General features: G+C 29.5%; 2 protein-coding genes across 2 annotated transcripts in view; one reads left to right on the top strand and one right to left on the bottom strand.

Moving 5' to 3' along the window:
- Window positions 1-4,112: 4,112 nt before the first annotated feature.
- On the bottom strand, window positions 4,113-8,185 carry dlt (codanin-1 like protein dlt). The gene has a single exon (XM_016054242.4). The coding sequence runs from the start codon at window positions 8,037-8,039 to the stop codon at window positions 4,470-4,472; it is 3,570 nt and encodes a 1,189-aa protein (XP_015909728.1). The 5' UTR covers window positions 8,040-8,185; the 3' UTR covers window positions 4,113-4,469.
- Window positions 8,186-13,937: 5,752 nt separating this feature from the next.
- Window positions 13,938-19,239, top strand: part of LOC107441105 (acetoacetyl-CoA synthetase) — a 56,608-nt gene continuing 51,306 nt past the window's right edge. Inside the window, exons 1-3 of the mRNA XM_016054257.4 lie at window positions 13,938-13,983; window positions 16,323-16,452; window positions 17,333-17,436. Of these exons, the coding sequence (XP_015909743.2) occupies window positions 13,966-13,983; window positions 16,323-16,452; window positions 17,333-17,436 (252 nt within the window). The 5' untranslated portion in view covers window positions 13,938-13,965. The remainder of the gene's footprint in view (window positions 13,984-16,322; window positions 16,453-17,332; window positions 17,437-19,239) is intronic.

Here is a 19,239-nt window from a genome sequence, read left to right on the forward strand (position 1 = left end):
CAATCTTATAGGTATATAAAAAGAAATCGGAAATTCTTATTTACTCCTAGAATGAACATTACTATTGTTCAAAAAAACGAAATTCTATTATAATAGGCGTCATATATATAGAAGTTGTAATTAGAATTTTTTTTTAAATTATTGTTATATCCAGCTTGCAGAACATTTATAAATCAAACATCAAGATAAGTAAATATTCTCAGTTATAACAATGTTGTCCATCCTCCTTGAATTTGAAAAACACCCTATTCCTGAGTAGAAAAATGAAATTGGCTTTCTTTTAGATTTCAAAATATATTGTCAATTAAAGGTTGCCCATGGCCTTGCACCAAAATATTAAAATCTATAATTTATCCGACAATATTTCCCAAGAAATAGAAGTTAAACATTTAAAATTAATCATCAGAAAGATTTTTTTAATAACTGTAGGTGACTTGTCTCTTTAAATATATAACATAAAAAAAACAATGTATATTTTTAGATATTTGTCTATTCTGATGGAACAAAACCATTAAAGTGCAAATTTTATGGCGAATTCATAGTTTCTAATTGTTAAAAAGTAATCAATTTTAATTACTTAAATATTTAATTACAAAATTGATGAAACATTTTATTTTATTATCATTTAACAATACTAGCAAAAAATGTAACTTTTTAAGTTGCGCAAGTAATTAATGTATAAAAATTTTAAACAGGTTTATTGTATTCTTCTTCTCATTGGCACGACAGCCCAGGATGGGCCTTGGCCTTCTCAACAAGCCTATGCCAAGACATTCTTCCCTTAGCCAAGGTTCTCCAGTTTATTATCTTTAAAATTTGTAGGTCCTTTTCAAGGCAGTCTAAAAATATTAGGTTTGGTCGTCCTCTTTTTCTTGTACCTGTGGGCCTGGCATAGAAAACTTTTTTGGTTGTCCTGCTATCCTCCATTGTTATAATGTGGCCTGCCCATTTAATCCTTTGAATTTTAATAAATTTAATGACATCAGGTTCTTTATATGCTTTGTAAAGTTCTGTGTTTGATCTTCTAAACCAGGTACCGTTTTTACTTATTCCACCAAAAATGCTTCACAGTATTTATTGTATTACAAAAATGAATACTAAAAGAAATAAATGCCCCATTTTAATGTGATGCCCCAGGGAGAATAACGTAAAATTTGTGCATTTTCGCTTTGAAGGAGCTTTAACTATATTTTCTAATTAAAAAAGATGTGTTGCATTTTTTCTAAATAATTTGACTTAGATACACATGTTTTTCTGTTTAGCCTTAATAAAATTCAAACAGTGGAAAAAAGGTAAAGTTATTAATTAATTCAGGTTTGTCATACTACAAAAAAAAAAAAAAAAAAAAAATTATGAAATTTTTTTAAAAATATCTATGGCAAATATAAACAAATTAAAATTCTTTAAACTATAAAATATGACGGAAATTTAAATAAATCAAAGCTAAAGGAACCCACAAAGAAATCACATTTGAAATTTTGAGTTTTAAAAATCAGTTTGGTGATTTAACTTTAGAAATAATAAATGCAAAAAATGTTATATATAGAAAAAAAAATTTAAAACAGTGGTTCTCAAACTTCATTAATTTTCCTCCCAGGCAAAGTAAAAGTATTATTGATCATAAATAAATGAAACTCTTGAATCTATTATTAAATGAATTAATATAACATCAATTTCAATAACATTAATTAGCTGCACTGCAGTTCCTTGGGAAACCAGTGCATACAATTATTTCTGGTAAAAAAAGAATTAAACCTCATGCTAGTAGTAAAAATAATGAAATTTATTGCGTTTAATACATATATTTACAATAGAAAACTAAGTTGTTTTTTTATACAAGTCATTGCAAACTTTGAATAGTGTTAACGGCATGTTTGTAACTATTACTGACAAGCTACAGCATTTTCTAAAAACAAAGCCGAACTTTGGGCGGCAATAAAAAACTTTTGTTGCATGTTTTTCAAAAATAAACAACAACAATTACAAATTAGAATAAAATCTATTTATAGAAATAAAGTATTAAAATTAAAACAAAAGCTTTTTTACAAAGATATTCATTATTTTCACTATAAGACTATTCTGTTGTTTCAAAATTATATATTGAACTTTTAATTACTATAATTTCTTGCTAAAAACCAAGCTAAAGATTTAATATTCTGTTTAAAAATTGTAATTTTATTTAATTTTTTAATAAAGTTAACAGTTTAAAAAATTCTGAGACTATTGATTTGTGATAACTATACAATGACAAGGTAACTAACATTGTTACTCTCATCTCTTATATGCACATTTATGAACATGTTTATTCACTGTTGTTTTTTAGAATAACCAAAGTAGTTAAATAAAGGCTACTGGGAAGCATATAATGATGAAAAGTCTCAGATTTATGAAAATTGGAAAGTCAAAGAGAAAACCATAGCCTAGAAATGGTCAATTGTGTAATAAAGTGATTAAAATATAGACAAATTATTAAACTCTAGATAAAATTTTCATTAAAGTAGCTACCTTAGATAACCGGCTAGGTTTTCGTTATGAACTCACCACTTTGAGGATTCTCTCTGCATGGTTCATCAGCATTGTGCTAATATGGAATTTCAATCAATTAACTAAAAGTTTGAAGCACAAACACACTGGATTCAAAATCCTATAATATAGAGCGAACCCATACACAGAATTGGAAAAAGTTTAAGAATATTAGCTGGAGAGAAAACATTGTTTCTGAAAAATCCTGAATTTTTACAGAAGTTTTTTTTTCTTTTCTTAAAAAAAAAAAAGAGAAAGATCTTGTGGGATGATGGGCATTCATAAAATCATAATTAAAAAGAAAAAAGACAAATAAATCAAATTACATAGAAAAGACGTGAAGTTAAAATTTGATTTAAACATTTAAATAAATGGTTGCTTAAACATATTCAATAACTTCACATTTGAAATAATTTGATGCTTCCCAAGTCTTTTTTCTTTTTTTTCTGTTTTACAAGCATTTTCATGTGGATACTTAACATTTATCTTCTATTAATAGTAAATGCCATTTCAAAAGTAAGCACCAGCATGATATTATTGACACATTATATAAGCTTTCATAATTTCAAATTAGCCATATTTAGAATGTTAGAGATAGCTCTAGTGTTGCTAATTTAGATACAGAAATATTAGCCACTACATAATAAAATTACACATAATTAATAATACATTTTAAGGAATATAATTAATTACATATCACTTAATAGCTTCGATCAAGCAAAAAACATCTAAGTAAACCATTTCTACAAGAGTACTATCTTTTTTTCCAACAATGAAAAGAGGAAGGGTGGAATTTACAAATTAGATTTCCTGACGGCCATAATGGTGTGATTTGGCACCAGTTACAGTTATAAAGACAAGGATTCAAAGTATAAAAATTCTATTACTACACACTGTTTTGGGCACTGCTTTTATTAAAATTTATATTATCTTTAAGATATTTTACATAAACATATTAAAAGTACTAACTTACAATAGTTAAAGGACAAAATAGTAATTTATTTATCTTTCATGTATTTCTTGATAATAAATATAAAAAAAAGCAATATATATCAATTAGATTAATCTTTCATGATCACAAAACATTTTTAAGTAGAATTAAATTAATTTATTTTAGATGCCCAGCAATTGATAAGCTTCAGCATAAAGTATTAAGAAAAATAAAATGCATATTCACGATTATTTTACACACAGGAAAGGCTTTCATTCTCTAAATAAGGAAACAGAAAATAATCTAATAATTCAACCGTGCTCCAGAAACTCTTTGAAAACATAAAGGGGGAGAAGGGCTATTCAATTTAGTGAGTCTTAATATTTTGAATCTGATGCATAGAAACTGGTGGTGTAGAAATCATAATCTTAAGAAAGAAAATTGCTCATATATACTACCTCCTTTTCTAGTAAGTGTTAAACACTTGGTCATTTGAAAAGGCTGGGGAAAAAAACAGCCATTTATTTTAAAACAAAAAAGGAATCACACTGTTAGGTTCAAAAAATGTTTTGGAATTAAAGTGTTAAAAATATAACTCTGAGGAGATTTAAAGTTAAAAAAATAAAATGTCATAGATGTAAAATAAATATACTTGTCAATAACTGAAAAACTTTTATTTTCTACCTTATAAAGTCCAAAATTTCATCTTTGGTCATTACGTTTATAACAAAATAAGAATTTTTACAAATAAATATTTGCTTTGAACAAGTTCATTCATAAAACTTAGCACTAATATTAACAATAAATTTTAAACACATAAAATAAAGTGCAATCAAAATAAAGCTCTAAAAATGTGGCATTTAAAAACAAAAAAATAAAATGAATCTATTTTTGACACAGATCAATTTCAGGCTCTCGAATTGCTTCAAGTTTTATGTTCACCAAGTTTGACTTAACTGGAATATTTTACAAGACATTTGCAACATATTGTTACATAAATAGACCCACCATGTACCTAGCAAAATAATACATCAATTTGTTTTTTTAATAAATCAAATCTTTCAATCATTTGAATATCATTAACATAACTTTGAAGTTCACCACGAGAAAAGATTTTCTTGTCCAACAGTTTTCGGACTAAACAAACAAATTTAGTGATAGTTAATTCAAGATTATCACTTATCATTAAAAATCTGAAATTTTGAGGACAAACAAGCAATTTTCCCAAAGTCACTTTTTCTGGACAATTAGAACAAAGTTCCATAAAAAGTTCATCCAGCTGGTCACAATACTTTTCTGGATAATTAACAAACAAAGCTACATAAAAATCTATGGCAAGCAAAAATGTGGTTATCTGAATGCTATTTGGAGTGTCATTAGTTATCACATTTATAATTTTAAGAATCAAGGACTGAATGACATTTAGGTCAAAATCAAAGGACTTTGTGTGAACTTTAACTACAATGTTCCGTAAATCATTCATCCAAACACTTAAGTTAAAGTTTTGAGTAGGTTCTCGATCTGTAGTTTGACTTTTAGCAATCTGCTGTACTTTGTTTCTGATGTCAGCTTTTATGGCATTAAGCAACAAATTTGCATTACACCATTCAAATATCTTATCAACCGACATTCGGAAAGCAATTTTGCAACACATTTCGATTACTTTAGGTTTCGTATCTTCAGAAAGTAAACTCGGAATTACGTTGCTAATTTCCTCGTATATGTTGTTAGTTAAAACTGAAATCTTATTTTGTGTTTCTTTGAATGCCTCAATGAGTTTTTTATGAAGAATTTCATCGATATACTGTTGTTTTACATTTGGATCCATCGTTGAAGACTTTACCTGTCTGTCGTTGGAAACATCATCCGCCACACTTAACTTCATAGATGTGATAACCGTCCGAACATTGCTGATTATTTTAGAAGCCATTCTTTCTGACACAAACTCAGTAGTCTTCTTCACGGAAGAAGGATGAAGAAAAAAGAAATTCTCCTCTAAACGATATTCTAATTGGCTCATGCTTATGGAATTTTTAGATACCAATGATTTGGTAGTTGTGAGAGGTGTGATTTTTCTTATGTCTCGCTTTTTCTCTTGAACACCATTCAGGAAATTGTGAATCAGAACTTTGAATTCAATAAGATATGGGCAACAAGAATGAATCAATTGTTTGTCAATGATGGATAGTGAGTCAATTCCATCATTAAAATTTCCATCTGGAATGCTTACAGTTAAAAACTGTGAGTAAAATCGATACTGGTATTGCAATACATCAAATAACCAGCCAATAATCACTTGTAGAAATAATTGTGATTGTATATTAACAATAAAAGAGCTGCTGTGTCTATATATAGCCATAAGTACTTTTAAAACTTCCAAAACATTCTCAAGGTTTCTTCCTACAGGGTCAACCATGCTTATAAATTCAACAACCCAGGGAACAGTCAATACTGTGTGGCCTTGCTTAATAGAATCTTTCAAGATCTCTGACACATTAAGAGGTAGAGTAGCCTTCTGCCTTGAAATAAGTTGCAGCTTTGCAACATGAGAAGATGCAACTTCTTCCTTACTATATGGTAGAAAGTGTAAATAACCCAGAAATTTTCCAAGAAGACGTAAAGTATGCAATAAGAAGACATATTTATCTCTTATTGTACCCAAGGAGCTTAATTCTTCATCAGAAAATATGTCTGTTTTATTTAGTTCTAAGACCCTAGATACAAATACATTTACTAAATGCTGATTTAGAGAAGGTGATCCAGCTGAAACTATCAACTCAGCAAAAAATATTTGAATTCCATAAAACGACGGGTGTGGATTTAAGCCACCAGAAGAAGATGGTGTCAAAAAACGTTCTTGTAATTTTTTAAACTTATCTGGAAAGTTCTTTTGTATGTCATTCAATAGCTCATCATACACTTCATTAACTTCCAAACACATGCAGCTGGCAACAAGTTGTGACTGAATAAGCTTAGCAAGATGGAACATATTAATACTGCTAGGATTTAAACTAATTAACTCTCTAGCCTTCTTAAGAAATATAAACTGAAATTTGGTATCAGCACTGGTCGTATTTTCATGCCAATTACGCAGCATTTCGTAAAACAAGTCCCTTTGTCTTTTAAAACAGACAAAGGTATATTCATCAGGAAAGTTAGCTTTACTGTCATCTTCAACCTGGAATGGCACCCCAGTTAAAGACGGCAATAAAGGAGAAACGTCTTGTCTTGAAGTAAAGCAAAGTTGTAAATAATTAGCTAACTGTGGAGAAAACTTTATTAAGTACGGTATACCTTCCAATGATATCAAAGTAGCTTTATCTAACATCTGTAGCAAATAGCAATGTCTTACTAAAACTGACACAGCAAAATAAACACAATTATGAACAGTTGTAAAGATGTCTCCTTTATTTAAAGGGTTTTCTTCTATGGATACCCTTGAAGTAACTAATTCAAGTAAGAAGTACAATTCGGAAGTTACATTAGGTACTAGATGATCAGAAAGTAGGAAGCTGTAAACTTCAGAAACACATAAAATGCCGTCCATCATTGTTATTTTTTCCGGATTAGGACATACAAATGTATCAACTGATTTTGGCAGCATATGTTTTACTTCATTAAGAGGCATTACAGAGTTGGGAATTGATACATTATCTGGCTTTACCTCATTAAACAACCGTCCAGAGTTGACACTAGATGGAATATTAAATATATTTTTAGTAACTTTAAGAAGCTCTCTTTCTTGTTGAAGACTGGGATCACTTTCTTGCAAAATTGATGTTTTAAATGCTTCACTCTGATTTCTTTCCGAAACAGTTGTGAAGTTAGAATTTCCAAACTTTGATTGATAATTGTTTTTAGCTTGAATGGGAGTGGGTGTGATTCTTCGTCGAGCTTTAGTCTCGTGTGTTTTGGCACCAAGAGGAGGAAATGCATCGGCATTGAAACTTTTTTCACAAGGGTTTGGCGCTTTATCATAAGCCTTCACAAAATTCTTTTTATTATACTGATTCTCTGTCTTACTTTCGACAAATTGATTGGATTTATAATAGGGCTGTCCACATTCTTTTCCGTAGAATTTATTATTACCCATGGGCGGAAAATCATTACCATTTTTGAAATCAGGTGACTTTGATGAGTATCGCGAATTGGAAAAATTACCCTTTTGTTTATATGGAGTGCAACCTAATGTAATAACTTGAACTCTTTTACCCTGGTTTTGAAATTTTGTTTTATCCTCGGCCGTATTAGAAGCTCTCTTCTCATTTCCGATAGTGGAGTTCTGATGGCTTACCCTATATTGTAAAGGTGAAGGAGTTCGTTGATGTGCTTGCTTATCAATTATACCATTGGAATGTAATATAGGTGAAGAGGGAGTTTTTTCTTTATCACAAAGGTCATTAGATTTTTCAGCATTGCATACCCATGAGCATTTACTCTTTATAAAATCAACAAAATAAGGAATAAACTCAGATCTGTCCAGAGATTTCAAATCGGGTATGGGTGTTTTGTTGCTTTTTAACCACTCAATAACGTCATTTGCGTCAATTTCGTGTAATATCAATTTATTTAAAAATTCATCCATTTTTCAGCTGCTTTAATGAAAAGAAAAACATTAAAAACAAACCATTTTTGCAAAATTATCAGACACGCACAGTACTAATTTTAAACTTTTTTTTTCCCTTTTATTTGTTGTTTTATTCACACTTCCGATTGCCTATTTCTGTGAATCTTAAGCCTAGCATTTGGTTCTAAAATGCCATTGAACTATAGGTGGCGCATCAAAAAATCAAAATTAACTAATTATAAAAGGAGTACAGACCTTGAAATACAATTAAATATTCGGTGCAGCTTAATTTTAAGGATGAAACTAAATAATATTCATGGTTTATTAATACATAACAATTAATTACACATTAAATAAGTATAATAACTGTAAAAATAATTACATATTTTAGAATAATCTAATAATTTCAACTACCATTCACTAATTAACTGATTCACTACATTATTTAAAGGTAACGTTGATTGTATGTGAGGTATTTTTAAAACTGATAAGTAGTAAGCTAACAATTACTGATAGCTAGCAACTAGGATAACTAATAACTAGTAGACTGATTTTTACATGAAAAGAAAAAAAATTATAGATCTTTTCAAAGCGTAACAAAATATTTATGGCAAATGAAAACGAGTTGTGTAAAATGTAAACTACATTTATTTACTCATATCACTTCAAGAACTTTATTAAATGCATTTTAAACATCTTCAAAATATTAAAAAAACAGCCATAATTGGCAGCTTAATTTCCAGTTGGAGTGACAAAGGTTAAACTATGAAATTACATTTATTAGATTATAGGCGATCGCAATGCTCGAATACGCCATATTGGGAGAAGATCGGTTCGCACTCTAGTAGGAAACACTCACGAGGCACCACTTGGCGCGGTATAGAATAAACGCTTTGAAAACCGCAAATATGGTAATCCTACCTATTAAAACGTCATACCTTATCTTACAGCAGCGTGCAAACCCTGTTTCGTTGGTCTTGGAGGAGAATGGTTGATGTGGTTTGAGAAGCTATTTTATTCGTGTTAACATTTTTGTCCTGTCCGAAAAACAGTTAAAAATTTAATCGAACTTAGAATTTTTCAGATTTCTAGAAATAGAATAACAAAACGTAAGTCGTTGAATTTTCTGTAATCGGTCAAATTTTGTTTTAGGATCGTAATAACTTTTTTTTTTTTTTTTTTTTTTTTTGAAAGATGCAGAGCCGTCTATTGTGAAAGATGTATTAAAGACTTAGACATTTTTCCTTAATATCTGCATACGACTTCATAATAATACAAAAGCCGTTTTAAAGATTTTTTAATTGCTATCTAGTTTAATTAAGAGATTAAATTTCCAAGGCAGTATTTAATACCTCATTTTAATATAAGAGAAAATGAGAGAGCAAGGACTTGAAAAAAAAATTGAAGAGTTTCTTAAGATATATTGTTTACTTCAATGTTTTATGTAAAATAGCATAGTAGAACTCATTTTTTTATATTTATGCAAAGAATTGTAAAAACATTACTATCATATTTTACATACAATTTAGTGGACAAATTACATATTAATCATAGTGTCAACTGCGAAGGTCATATTGTATTCACAATGCATGTTAATTTTCAATTCACTACTAGATACTTTTAAGTATGAAAGTTCTAAATAACTTTCAGGTAATATGGTGAAGAGATTTCAAAATAATACAAAAACAGTTTCAAATATTTCTTAATTGCAATTAATTAAGTGATTAAATTTTCAAGGTAGTATTTAATACCTCATTTGAAATTATGGCTCTGATATAAACAGCAAAAATTAATTATTACAATACATGTATAATTTCAAAAATTCAACTGGCCGAACATTTTTCACAGATTTTTAACTGGCTACAAAAATATTTTATGGAGTTAAGGCCTTCAGTTTGACAACTCTGATGTCAGCGTATTCTGAATGTTTAGATACCAAAATTGTTCGTAGTAAACTCGAGCAATGATGCAATTCTGAGCCGTGGTGGGTCAGGGGATAGTTCGAATCTTAGCGGTTCGGCGGAGTTGAATCGCAACAAGGACTTGCCGATACGAATTCTGCACCTGGCTCGCACCGAACACAGTACTGACGTAAAATATCCTCCGTTGTTTGATGAATATGGGTCAGAGTCCCCATGCCGCCAGGCTAACCGTGAGAGGTTTTCATTGTTTTCCTCACCTTGCAAACGAAAATGAGGGTTAGTTCCATCAAAAAGTCCTCCATGTAGGATAATTTCTTCCCATACTTGATCCAGGAGCTCCATTGTCTTCTGGTTTGGGCTTAAAATTACAAGGTTACGGAGTTGAACATTAGTAGTCGTAAACCCAAAAAATTGGGTCAGCTGTTCAACAATGGTTATAAAATGATACAATCCTGTACTTTTACTCAGTAAACTTTAATTTTATGAATTAATAATTACATCAGTAATCTATCTATCTAAAACATCAGGGTATCCATAGTCCTTAATAAACTAACAATAGTACTATATTTACTTTAAAACTAATAGATATTTCCTTTATGAAAATACTGTATAAAATCATGCATAAACCACTAATGAGCATATTGTTAAGGAACGCCGAAATTTCATTCTCACGTTGTGAACTAAGGACTGTAAGCTGAAATATCAAGCGATTGAGCAGTTATGAGTGCTTAAACATAGATGATTACACATTTCTGAAAGGCGTGTGCAATGAAAAGCTGACACAAACCGAGTTATAAGGTAGCCAGAAATGAATGTTTACGAACCAAACATTTCTCTATAGAACCTGTTCTATATTTTTGTTTTAATTAAGTTAACACAGATTCAATAATAATTTAGAACTATATTTTAATTTTATTCATGCTTCATTATTAACGCAGAAAATAAATGCGTTTTTTCTACAGAAATCGAACGGCTTAGCTTCCCTCTATTTTTCAATTTTTTATTATAGATACTTCATTTACGCCTCACTAGAGCTTCAGAATGGGCTATTGGAGACGGTCTGGGAAACTTTCCTGAGGATGATCCGAAGACATGTCATCATAGTTTTGATCCTCTGCAGAGGGGATGGTTTCCCAGCTTTGGTAGCCCGATGATCTACACGCGAAGTCGAGAACTTTACTGTAGAACAGTAGCAGTTTAACGAGGACAGATACCACAAACACTCGGTGCCAACGTAGGCTGATCAAAGTGGTCACCTACCCGCTTACTGACCGCAGCCAGTGTTGCTTGACTTCGGTGTTCTACTGGGAACCGTGTCTTTACGATCAGTCTACTGTGGGAATATATTTATTATTATTATTTTTTTGAACGGTTGACTGAATGAATCCTAATATCGGAATCGGATAATATAATATCGGAAAAAGCATCCTAATATCGGAAGAAACATGGAAAATTTCCGGTGTATCTCTCCGTTTATGTTATGTTTACGAAGCAATGTCTGAACAGGCTTCATATTCTCAGAAGTTTAGTTAGAGTAGTTTGAGTTAAAATTTGTGAGTAATTATATTATTCATAAGAGTTTTCTGTAATTTATAAATTCTAAGAGATCGCGAGCCGTAAATAAACTTCTGAAAATTAATATCACAATATAAATAAAGCGTAAGGTTTGCCATGTTTTTAGTGTTATCCCTTATTTGGCTATATTTGTGTAAAATATCGCCATCTATTTTTTTTTAGATGGGGGCAGTCTCATATCATGTTTGCGGAGTCTTCTAAATTCGTTTGTTGTTTGTTTCGTTGAAATTTAAATTGAAAGAACGCGTTATATTGTAAACCTAACAAGTATAATAATATTGGCTGGCGCGATTTTCAAGCTTAGGAAAAAAAGTAAATCGGAAGTCTTACGGCAAATTTTAATCCATAGCACCGGCTGCGCTTCGGTTTATACGATTAGCAATCCATAACTTTTAAGAATCACACTTGTTACATTTTCATTTGTTCCAAATTACATTTGTTTACATTCAATACTATATGGAAATTACATTAGTTTCAAATGTAAGCAGCATTGAAATGTATATGCAGTCGAACACCGTCATAGTGTACTGACGGTGGACCCAGTACTATAACCTGTAGTTTACGATACCAAAATTATAATAATATGCTATAATATAGGAATATTTTTTGTTACAGATTCAAAGGGTTTTACAATTTGAAAAATTAGGGGTAAAAAGGTGACGAAAAAACCATTTTCTCAAATAACAATTCTCTCAAATTTTTAAATATAGAAAAAAAAATCTTCTTAAAAGAATAAGATGGTTCATTCTGGCTGAAAAGCCTGAATTTTGCAATGAAAATAAATAAATAAATAATTAAATTATAGGAAGCTTTGTTTGAGCGTGATTGACTTAAAAGTGCAGAAAAATAGAGAGAAAAATCACAAAAAGAACACACCTGAAATACATCTGAAGAAATTCCGGATCAAAAATCTAATTAAAAAATCGAAAATCGGAATTTGTAATTAAAAATGCATTTATTTATGAATTGAATGTCATGTTGAAGGTCGTAGTTTTAGAACCTGAAATAAACTAGAAAAATTTCCTGGTTAAAAATCTAATTAAAAAAATCGAAAATCGAACTTCGTAATTACAAATGTACTCATTTATGAATTTAATGTCATGTTGAATGTCGTAGTTTTAGAACCTGAAATACACTAGAAAAATTTCCTGGTTAAAAATCTAATTAAAAAATCAAAACTTCATAATTAAAATCATTTATGAATTGAATGTCATGTTGAATGTCGTAGTTTTAGAACCTATAATACACTAAAAAATTCCCCGGTTAAAAATCTGATTAAAAAATCGAAAATCGGGATTCGTAATAACAAATGTACTCATTTATGAATTGAATGTCATGTTGAATGTCGTAGTTTTAGAGCCTGAAATACACTAGAAAATTTCCTGGTTAAAAATCGAAATGAAAAATCGAAAATCGGGATTCGTAATCACAAATGTACTCATTTATGAATTGAAGTCCCGCAGTGGACTGATCGTTAACGTTAAGACACGGTTCCCAGCAGATCACCGAAGTCAAGCATCACTGACTGCGGTCAGTGTGTGGGTGGGTGACCACTTGGATCAGTCTGCGTAGGGACCGAGGGTGTGCGGTATTGGTCCTCGTTAAACTGTTCTACCGTAAAGTGCTCGACTTCGCGTGCAGGTCGTCGGGCTACCGAAGCAGAGGTGCCATCCCCTCTGCAGAGGATCAAAATTGTGATGGCATGTATTCGGATCATCCTCAGGGATGTTTCCCAGACCGTCGCCAATAGCCCATTGTGCAGCTCTAGTGCGACGTAAATGAACAAATCAATCAATCAATCAATTATGAATTGATGTCATGTTAAATGTTGTATTTTTAGTGCTTACGGTATACACTTAATTTGGTAAGTAAACACACACGCATGCACAAATTTAAGATGACATTCTCAACATATATTCTTTATTTCATTATTTATATAGATTATTGATATAGTATTAGATCAGAGCTATATATTTTTCCTTCAAAATGGAAAGGTTAAAAGTATGATTTTGTTTTGAACTTAAGAGAGAAAATTTTACTAAAATAATACCAGGTATTTAATGTGCAGATTATTATTATTATTATCTGTAGGGATAATTTCTCTTTATTTATTGTGTTTACCGTTTTCATTAGCCATTACAGTCAATCACCATGCTCCACCAACTGCATTATTTTCGCAGCAAGCGTCAAAATGTTAAACAAAAAATGTCCTTTCACTCATAATGACACGTATAAATGTTAATAAAATCGTTTTATTATTGATGCAGAATTGGCAATTTCTTAATGAAACAAACCGGAACTTGTAAGGAATTTTTGCTTAATTTTACTTTCTAAAAAAAGCTGATCTTTTATCCCTAATTATATCATTGTCTAACGGAGAAATATATTTAAGAACGCTGTAGGAAATTATTTTTATAAATCAACAGCTAATATCAAGTTTTTCTTTTATGTCTCTTGCTAGAAAGGTAAGTATTTTTTTTCTCTAGATGTTTTCTGATCGCTAATATGATTTTTGTATAGCTAAAAACGTGCTAATAGCGTAAAGTGGAAAATAAGCTAAGAGAAAATGCGAGTTAAAAAAAGTTAATTCCATTCTTTTAATCATTTTTTTTCTTTGAAAAAGAGCTAAATAAAGATTCGAAGAAAAAGATAGACAGAAAGTGGTTTTTAGCCAAGGTATTTCAAGATTTTTTTATCGTGCAGAAAAAAAAATTATTTTGACCTCATAAATTTTACAATACAAAAGAAAAACGAAGGTAGTGTTTTTTTCTGTTTTTTTCCCCGGTTATTTAAAAAGATAATTTTTGATCTCTTCTTGTGCTAAGTACATTTAACATTACGTGGAAAAACAAGTAAGTCAGGAATTTTATTTTTGTGCTATAAAAAAAATCTTGAATTATTTTTGCTAAAAACCACTTTTTTTTTTAAATGACCAAAATCATAAAAACATCCTCTTGATCTTTTCACATTAAAAAATATGGAGAAAAAAAAACTAACGTTAATAAGTTTTTTTTCGTGTCATGAAAAAAATCTTATAAAAGTGTATTTTATAAAAAAACCACTTCTTATACTCTTTTTGGCCAAAAAAAAAAACATTTATATTAAAAAATATGATATTTAATATTATGAGAGAAAAAAATTGAGATAAAAAACATAGTTTTTGCGAAATAAAAAAAAAAAAACTTGAAGGATTTAAGTTAAAACCACTTTTTATTTTTCGAACTGAATTGAAACTGATAACACCCTCTTGATATTTTTATGTCGAAAAGCATGTTATAATGCACAGTGCGCAAAAAAAAAACAAGAAAATTAGCTCAGAAATAAAAAGGTATACATATTATTAACGTATGAGCCATCATCAGAAGTAAAATTCAGCTACATTTCAAAATGCCCTCTTAATAGTAGTTTATGTCTGAAAAATCTGAAAGAACTATTTTTGTCTTTTTTCAAGTACTTTTTCACGTAAAACTTCATAACACTGTGACATGGCGGCTTTGAGATTTTTATTTTGTTCCATTTCATATGGCAGCCAAGGGATTTTTTGCTACATAACTTAATGAATGCTGATTTTCTAAAAATTTTAAGAGTAAACTAAAGAGAGACGGCTCATAGGAAATAAATTTTACTATAAAATGTCCTTAAAAAATAACTGTCATGATTAGGTGGAATGATTAATGACTTACTGCTTTATTTTACTACTAAGAATACTAAAGATGTAATTAGTCATCAGTTAGTTGCCAAATCTCACAGCTATATTGAAGAAACTTTTTCTTAGTAGTAGCAACACTTAAGTTTAGTCTCAATCTTAAATTTTAGTTTTCAAGGTTAAAAAAATATGCTCCCCCCCCCCGTCCAATCAATAATTCAATATATGTATGAAATCTATTACTCTGTGTTTTACTTGTTCTGTCTTTTGTTGTTATTCAATTGTTTTTTCATTTCTTTTTTTATCAAGTTACCCTTTTCTTTGTAACTCGCCTTGCCATTCGAAATTAAAAAAATATAATAAATAATATCTATCTCTAAGGTAATTCTGTTTTAACCCTTTAACTGGCTCTTTATTTCTAGTAAAGGTAAATTAAAGTATTTTTGGAATTGAAATTGTTTTAAGAACAGTAATTGATATAAAGAAAAAACAACTCATTTAGTTTACAAAAACGCCATTTTTTTTTTGGTGGTGAATATATTTAACATGACCTATTAGGAACTTACTGACTTTTATTTTTCTTTATTTATAAAATAAATTCCTTAAATGCTACAAACTTCAAAAGGAATTATGTATTTTATAACTTTTATACGTTTTTTAAAAGTGACAAATGGTTACCAATTTTATTCAAACTCACTTCAAGAAAGCTGAAGTTATTGAAAAATGGAAACCTAAATTAAAAGTGGTAAAACGTGGTGGTAAGTATACTTACCACGGCCTTGAAAAGGGTTAAAATATTGGGGAAATAGTTAATTTGTATACAAATTCTTTTGTACAATGCTTTAGATTTCGTTGTTTCCTCCCCAAGTTGGCAGATAAGGAACTGACAGAGAACCAATTAGCAAAGGGGCGTATCTAAGACCTCTATCGGTTATTCAACGCTGTATGAATTAAAACAGATACAATATGTAGATAGTAACGCATATATAGATGTAATACAAATAGATTAAGTTCAAGCTATAGTAAAATTTGTAACATCTGTATTGGAATTGAACACATCTATATCAACAAGCGTATAAAATAGGCAACTAAGCATATGATTACATTGATGCCATTAATGTTTAATCTCAAACTAAAAACAAATTTTTTCTAATTCAGGAAACAAACATGGTTAAATCTCAAGATATGGGAAAAAATAAATTAGAGACTATCTGGAACACGAAAATTCCTGATGCAGAATTAGAAAAATTCAAAGATGTTATCCAAAGAAAGTACAAAATAAATTTTGGTAAGTCCTTCTAGTTATTGAGAAATGCCTTATTTATCCAGGACGTTGGAGAAAGCTTGACTGCAAAATATATATATCCCTCCTTTATACCCTTCTAAAATTAAGCACGTCCAATTATTTAATGACAGCATTTGCATTATAAAGGGTGACCGCATTTTGAAAAAATTAAAAAGTGATAGCAAATGTTTAATGAGGCTATCGTAAATTTTATAGGCTTTAATTTTATGTCAATTTCGGAAATTCATTTGGTTATTTGTATCACAAATGTTTAATTTACAAACAAATTTAAATGATAATAACCATTTAAATCATTTTGTTGTCTCGATCTTCTTCTGTCTGTTTTTAAATTTTTCTGGAAAGTGACTATTCTAGTTAAGCTGCTGTTCACTACTCTAAAAATATAAGAGACATCACTTTCTTCATAATTTCTTTATTCGTTCATCTCTCATTAGTTTTTTAGTATAAATGCTTAGGTTCTTATAAAAATGATGAAATAGATAAAGTATTAAAATTTCAGATACAAAAAAATAAATAAATAAACAAATAAATAAAAAAATTATTGGTTTTTGAATAAATCTAAAAGACCTTTATATTATAAATTATATAAGACCTTTAAATAACTTGTGCAAAATTGCAAAGTCAATTTTCAATCATTCAACTGTCTTATGTAAAAAATATTCTTTAAAAAATTTGGATATAGTGAACCATCGGTTATAGTGGACACATTACTGAGTCCGCAGACGGTTCACTATAGCGGAGTTCGACTGTATAATAAGCTTGATTATAAGGTAAGCTTTCCTAAATAATAAATAGCTGCTGAATGAATTTAAACAATGATGGTCCTACTCATTTATATTATTTAATGTTTGTATTTTATTAGGTTCATATTGGGATTTCCATAGTTGGTCAGTGAAAAATTTTGAAACTTTTTGGCATGAAGTATGGCAGTACTTCCAAATTATTTCTTCAAGTCCTTATAAAAAGGTATTTATCATAAACATTTATAGATGGAATCATTTTATGATATGAAAATTTTAAATAATACTTAAAAAGAAGTCTGACTGAGTTATGTGAAGTATTAAAAAAATGCTGAATAATTTATACTTATCATCAGATTTTCAATATTTCATTTTGAATGTTTGTTTGTCGCATAACAGACCTTGTTACAAAGATGTTAAACGGGGTTTTATTTCGCAACGAGCTTTTCTTTGTGTATGGATGGTTGACTGAATGTAAACAATAACGAGCTTTCAATAACCGGAAGAAATTTAGATAACTTCCGGTGTATCCATCCGCGGTTTTGTTATGTGTGAATAAGCTTAATATACTGGAAAGCTTTATTATAGTGATTTGGGTTTAAATTTAGGTGTAAATTCACCACTCCTAAGAGTTTCCTGTAATTTAAAAATTCTAACTGGTTATAAGTCTAAAACAAATTCTAGAAAATTAATATCACATCATAAATAATGTGTAAGGTTTGCTTTGTTTGGAGTGTTATCCCTTATATGGCTATATTTCTGTAAAATATCCACGTTTGTTATTTTTTGCATAGCATCTTGCAGAGCAAAACATGCTTGCGGAGTCTTCCGATTGTTGCTTATTTGGTTGAAATTTAAATTGAAAGAACGTGTTTATTGTAAACATTACAAGTACCATAATACTGGATAGCACGATTCTTCAACGTTAGGCGAAAAAAGTAATCGGAATTACTAACCCGAAAAATTAACGATGAACGATGAATTTTATCCCCTAATGCCATCTGTGCTTAGTTTTACACGGTTAAACCTCCATTTATGAGGAAGGGAAAATCTTTTCAGAACCGGTTTTTGTTTATACGCAGAGTATAAGAGGACTTTATAAAAAACTTTATACAATATTCCTCTGGGAAATTATATAGTATATAAAATTACTGGTTTTTATGAGAAAAATATTTACTTTTTTTATTTTTGAGATCGGGCAACAGTTAACTTAGTTACGTCACAGAATGAAAATATGACTAGTTGTCCACATTACCCCTTGTAAACATTTATTAACTGAACTTCTTGAGAAAACTTACACAGAAATGAGAAGAAGAAAAATCGCTTCATTTCTAACTTGTTTTTGGGAAACAAAAATATTCATGACTATAATGACCATATATGTCAGTACTTTTACTTTCGTTACTTGTACCGCCGGTACAAGTAAAAAGTACGTACTTTTACTTGTACTTCGTTACTTTTTAAATTTAGTACTCTTACTTGTACTTTCGTTACTTTTTTAGGGAAAAAGTACAAGTATTTGTAACGGAAATATCGAATGAAATCGTTACTTTTTTCTAAAACTCGGTAAGCTTTCTAAAAAAAAAAAAAAAAAAAAAAAAAAAAAAAAAAAAAATTTAAAAAAAATGCTTATGTTTTTTTTAATTTATAAAATTACTGTGCAATATATATGCATTCACAGGTATCTTCGTATTTAAATACCTTCTGTTTCAACTTATACTGGAATTTCAATTAATTTTTACTGGCTCAAAGATCACAAAGCTACCTGAAATCCCGTGTTTGCTTTGTTTATGTTTGTGCTTTTAGAACGCGTTTCTAAAGAGTAAAACAATTTTAAATCAATGGTAATTTAAATAAATAAAAATAATAAACTAAAAATTAAAATCAATAGATAAAATTTCTTTTCATGCAAATTCATAAAAAGTTTGATATTAAAATTATATTTGATTTTAAAATTATATTATACGATTATATTATAAATTATATTGTAATATTCTTCCTAATTTAAGAATAAATTAATATCCATAAC

The sequence above is a fragment of the Parasteatoda tepidariorum genome, chromosome 4 (assembly GCF_982258835.1).
Source record: "Parasteatoda tepidariorum strain Cologne lab strain chromosome 4, Ptep-v5.0, whole genome shotgun sequence".
NCBI lineage: Eukaryota > Metazoa > Arthropoda > Arachnida > Araneae > Theridiidae > Parasteatoda > Parasteatoda tepidariorum.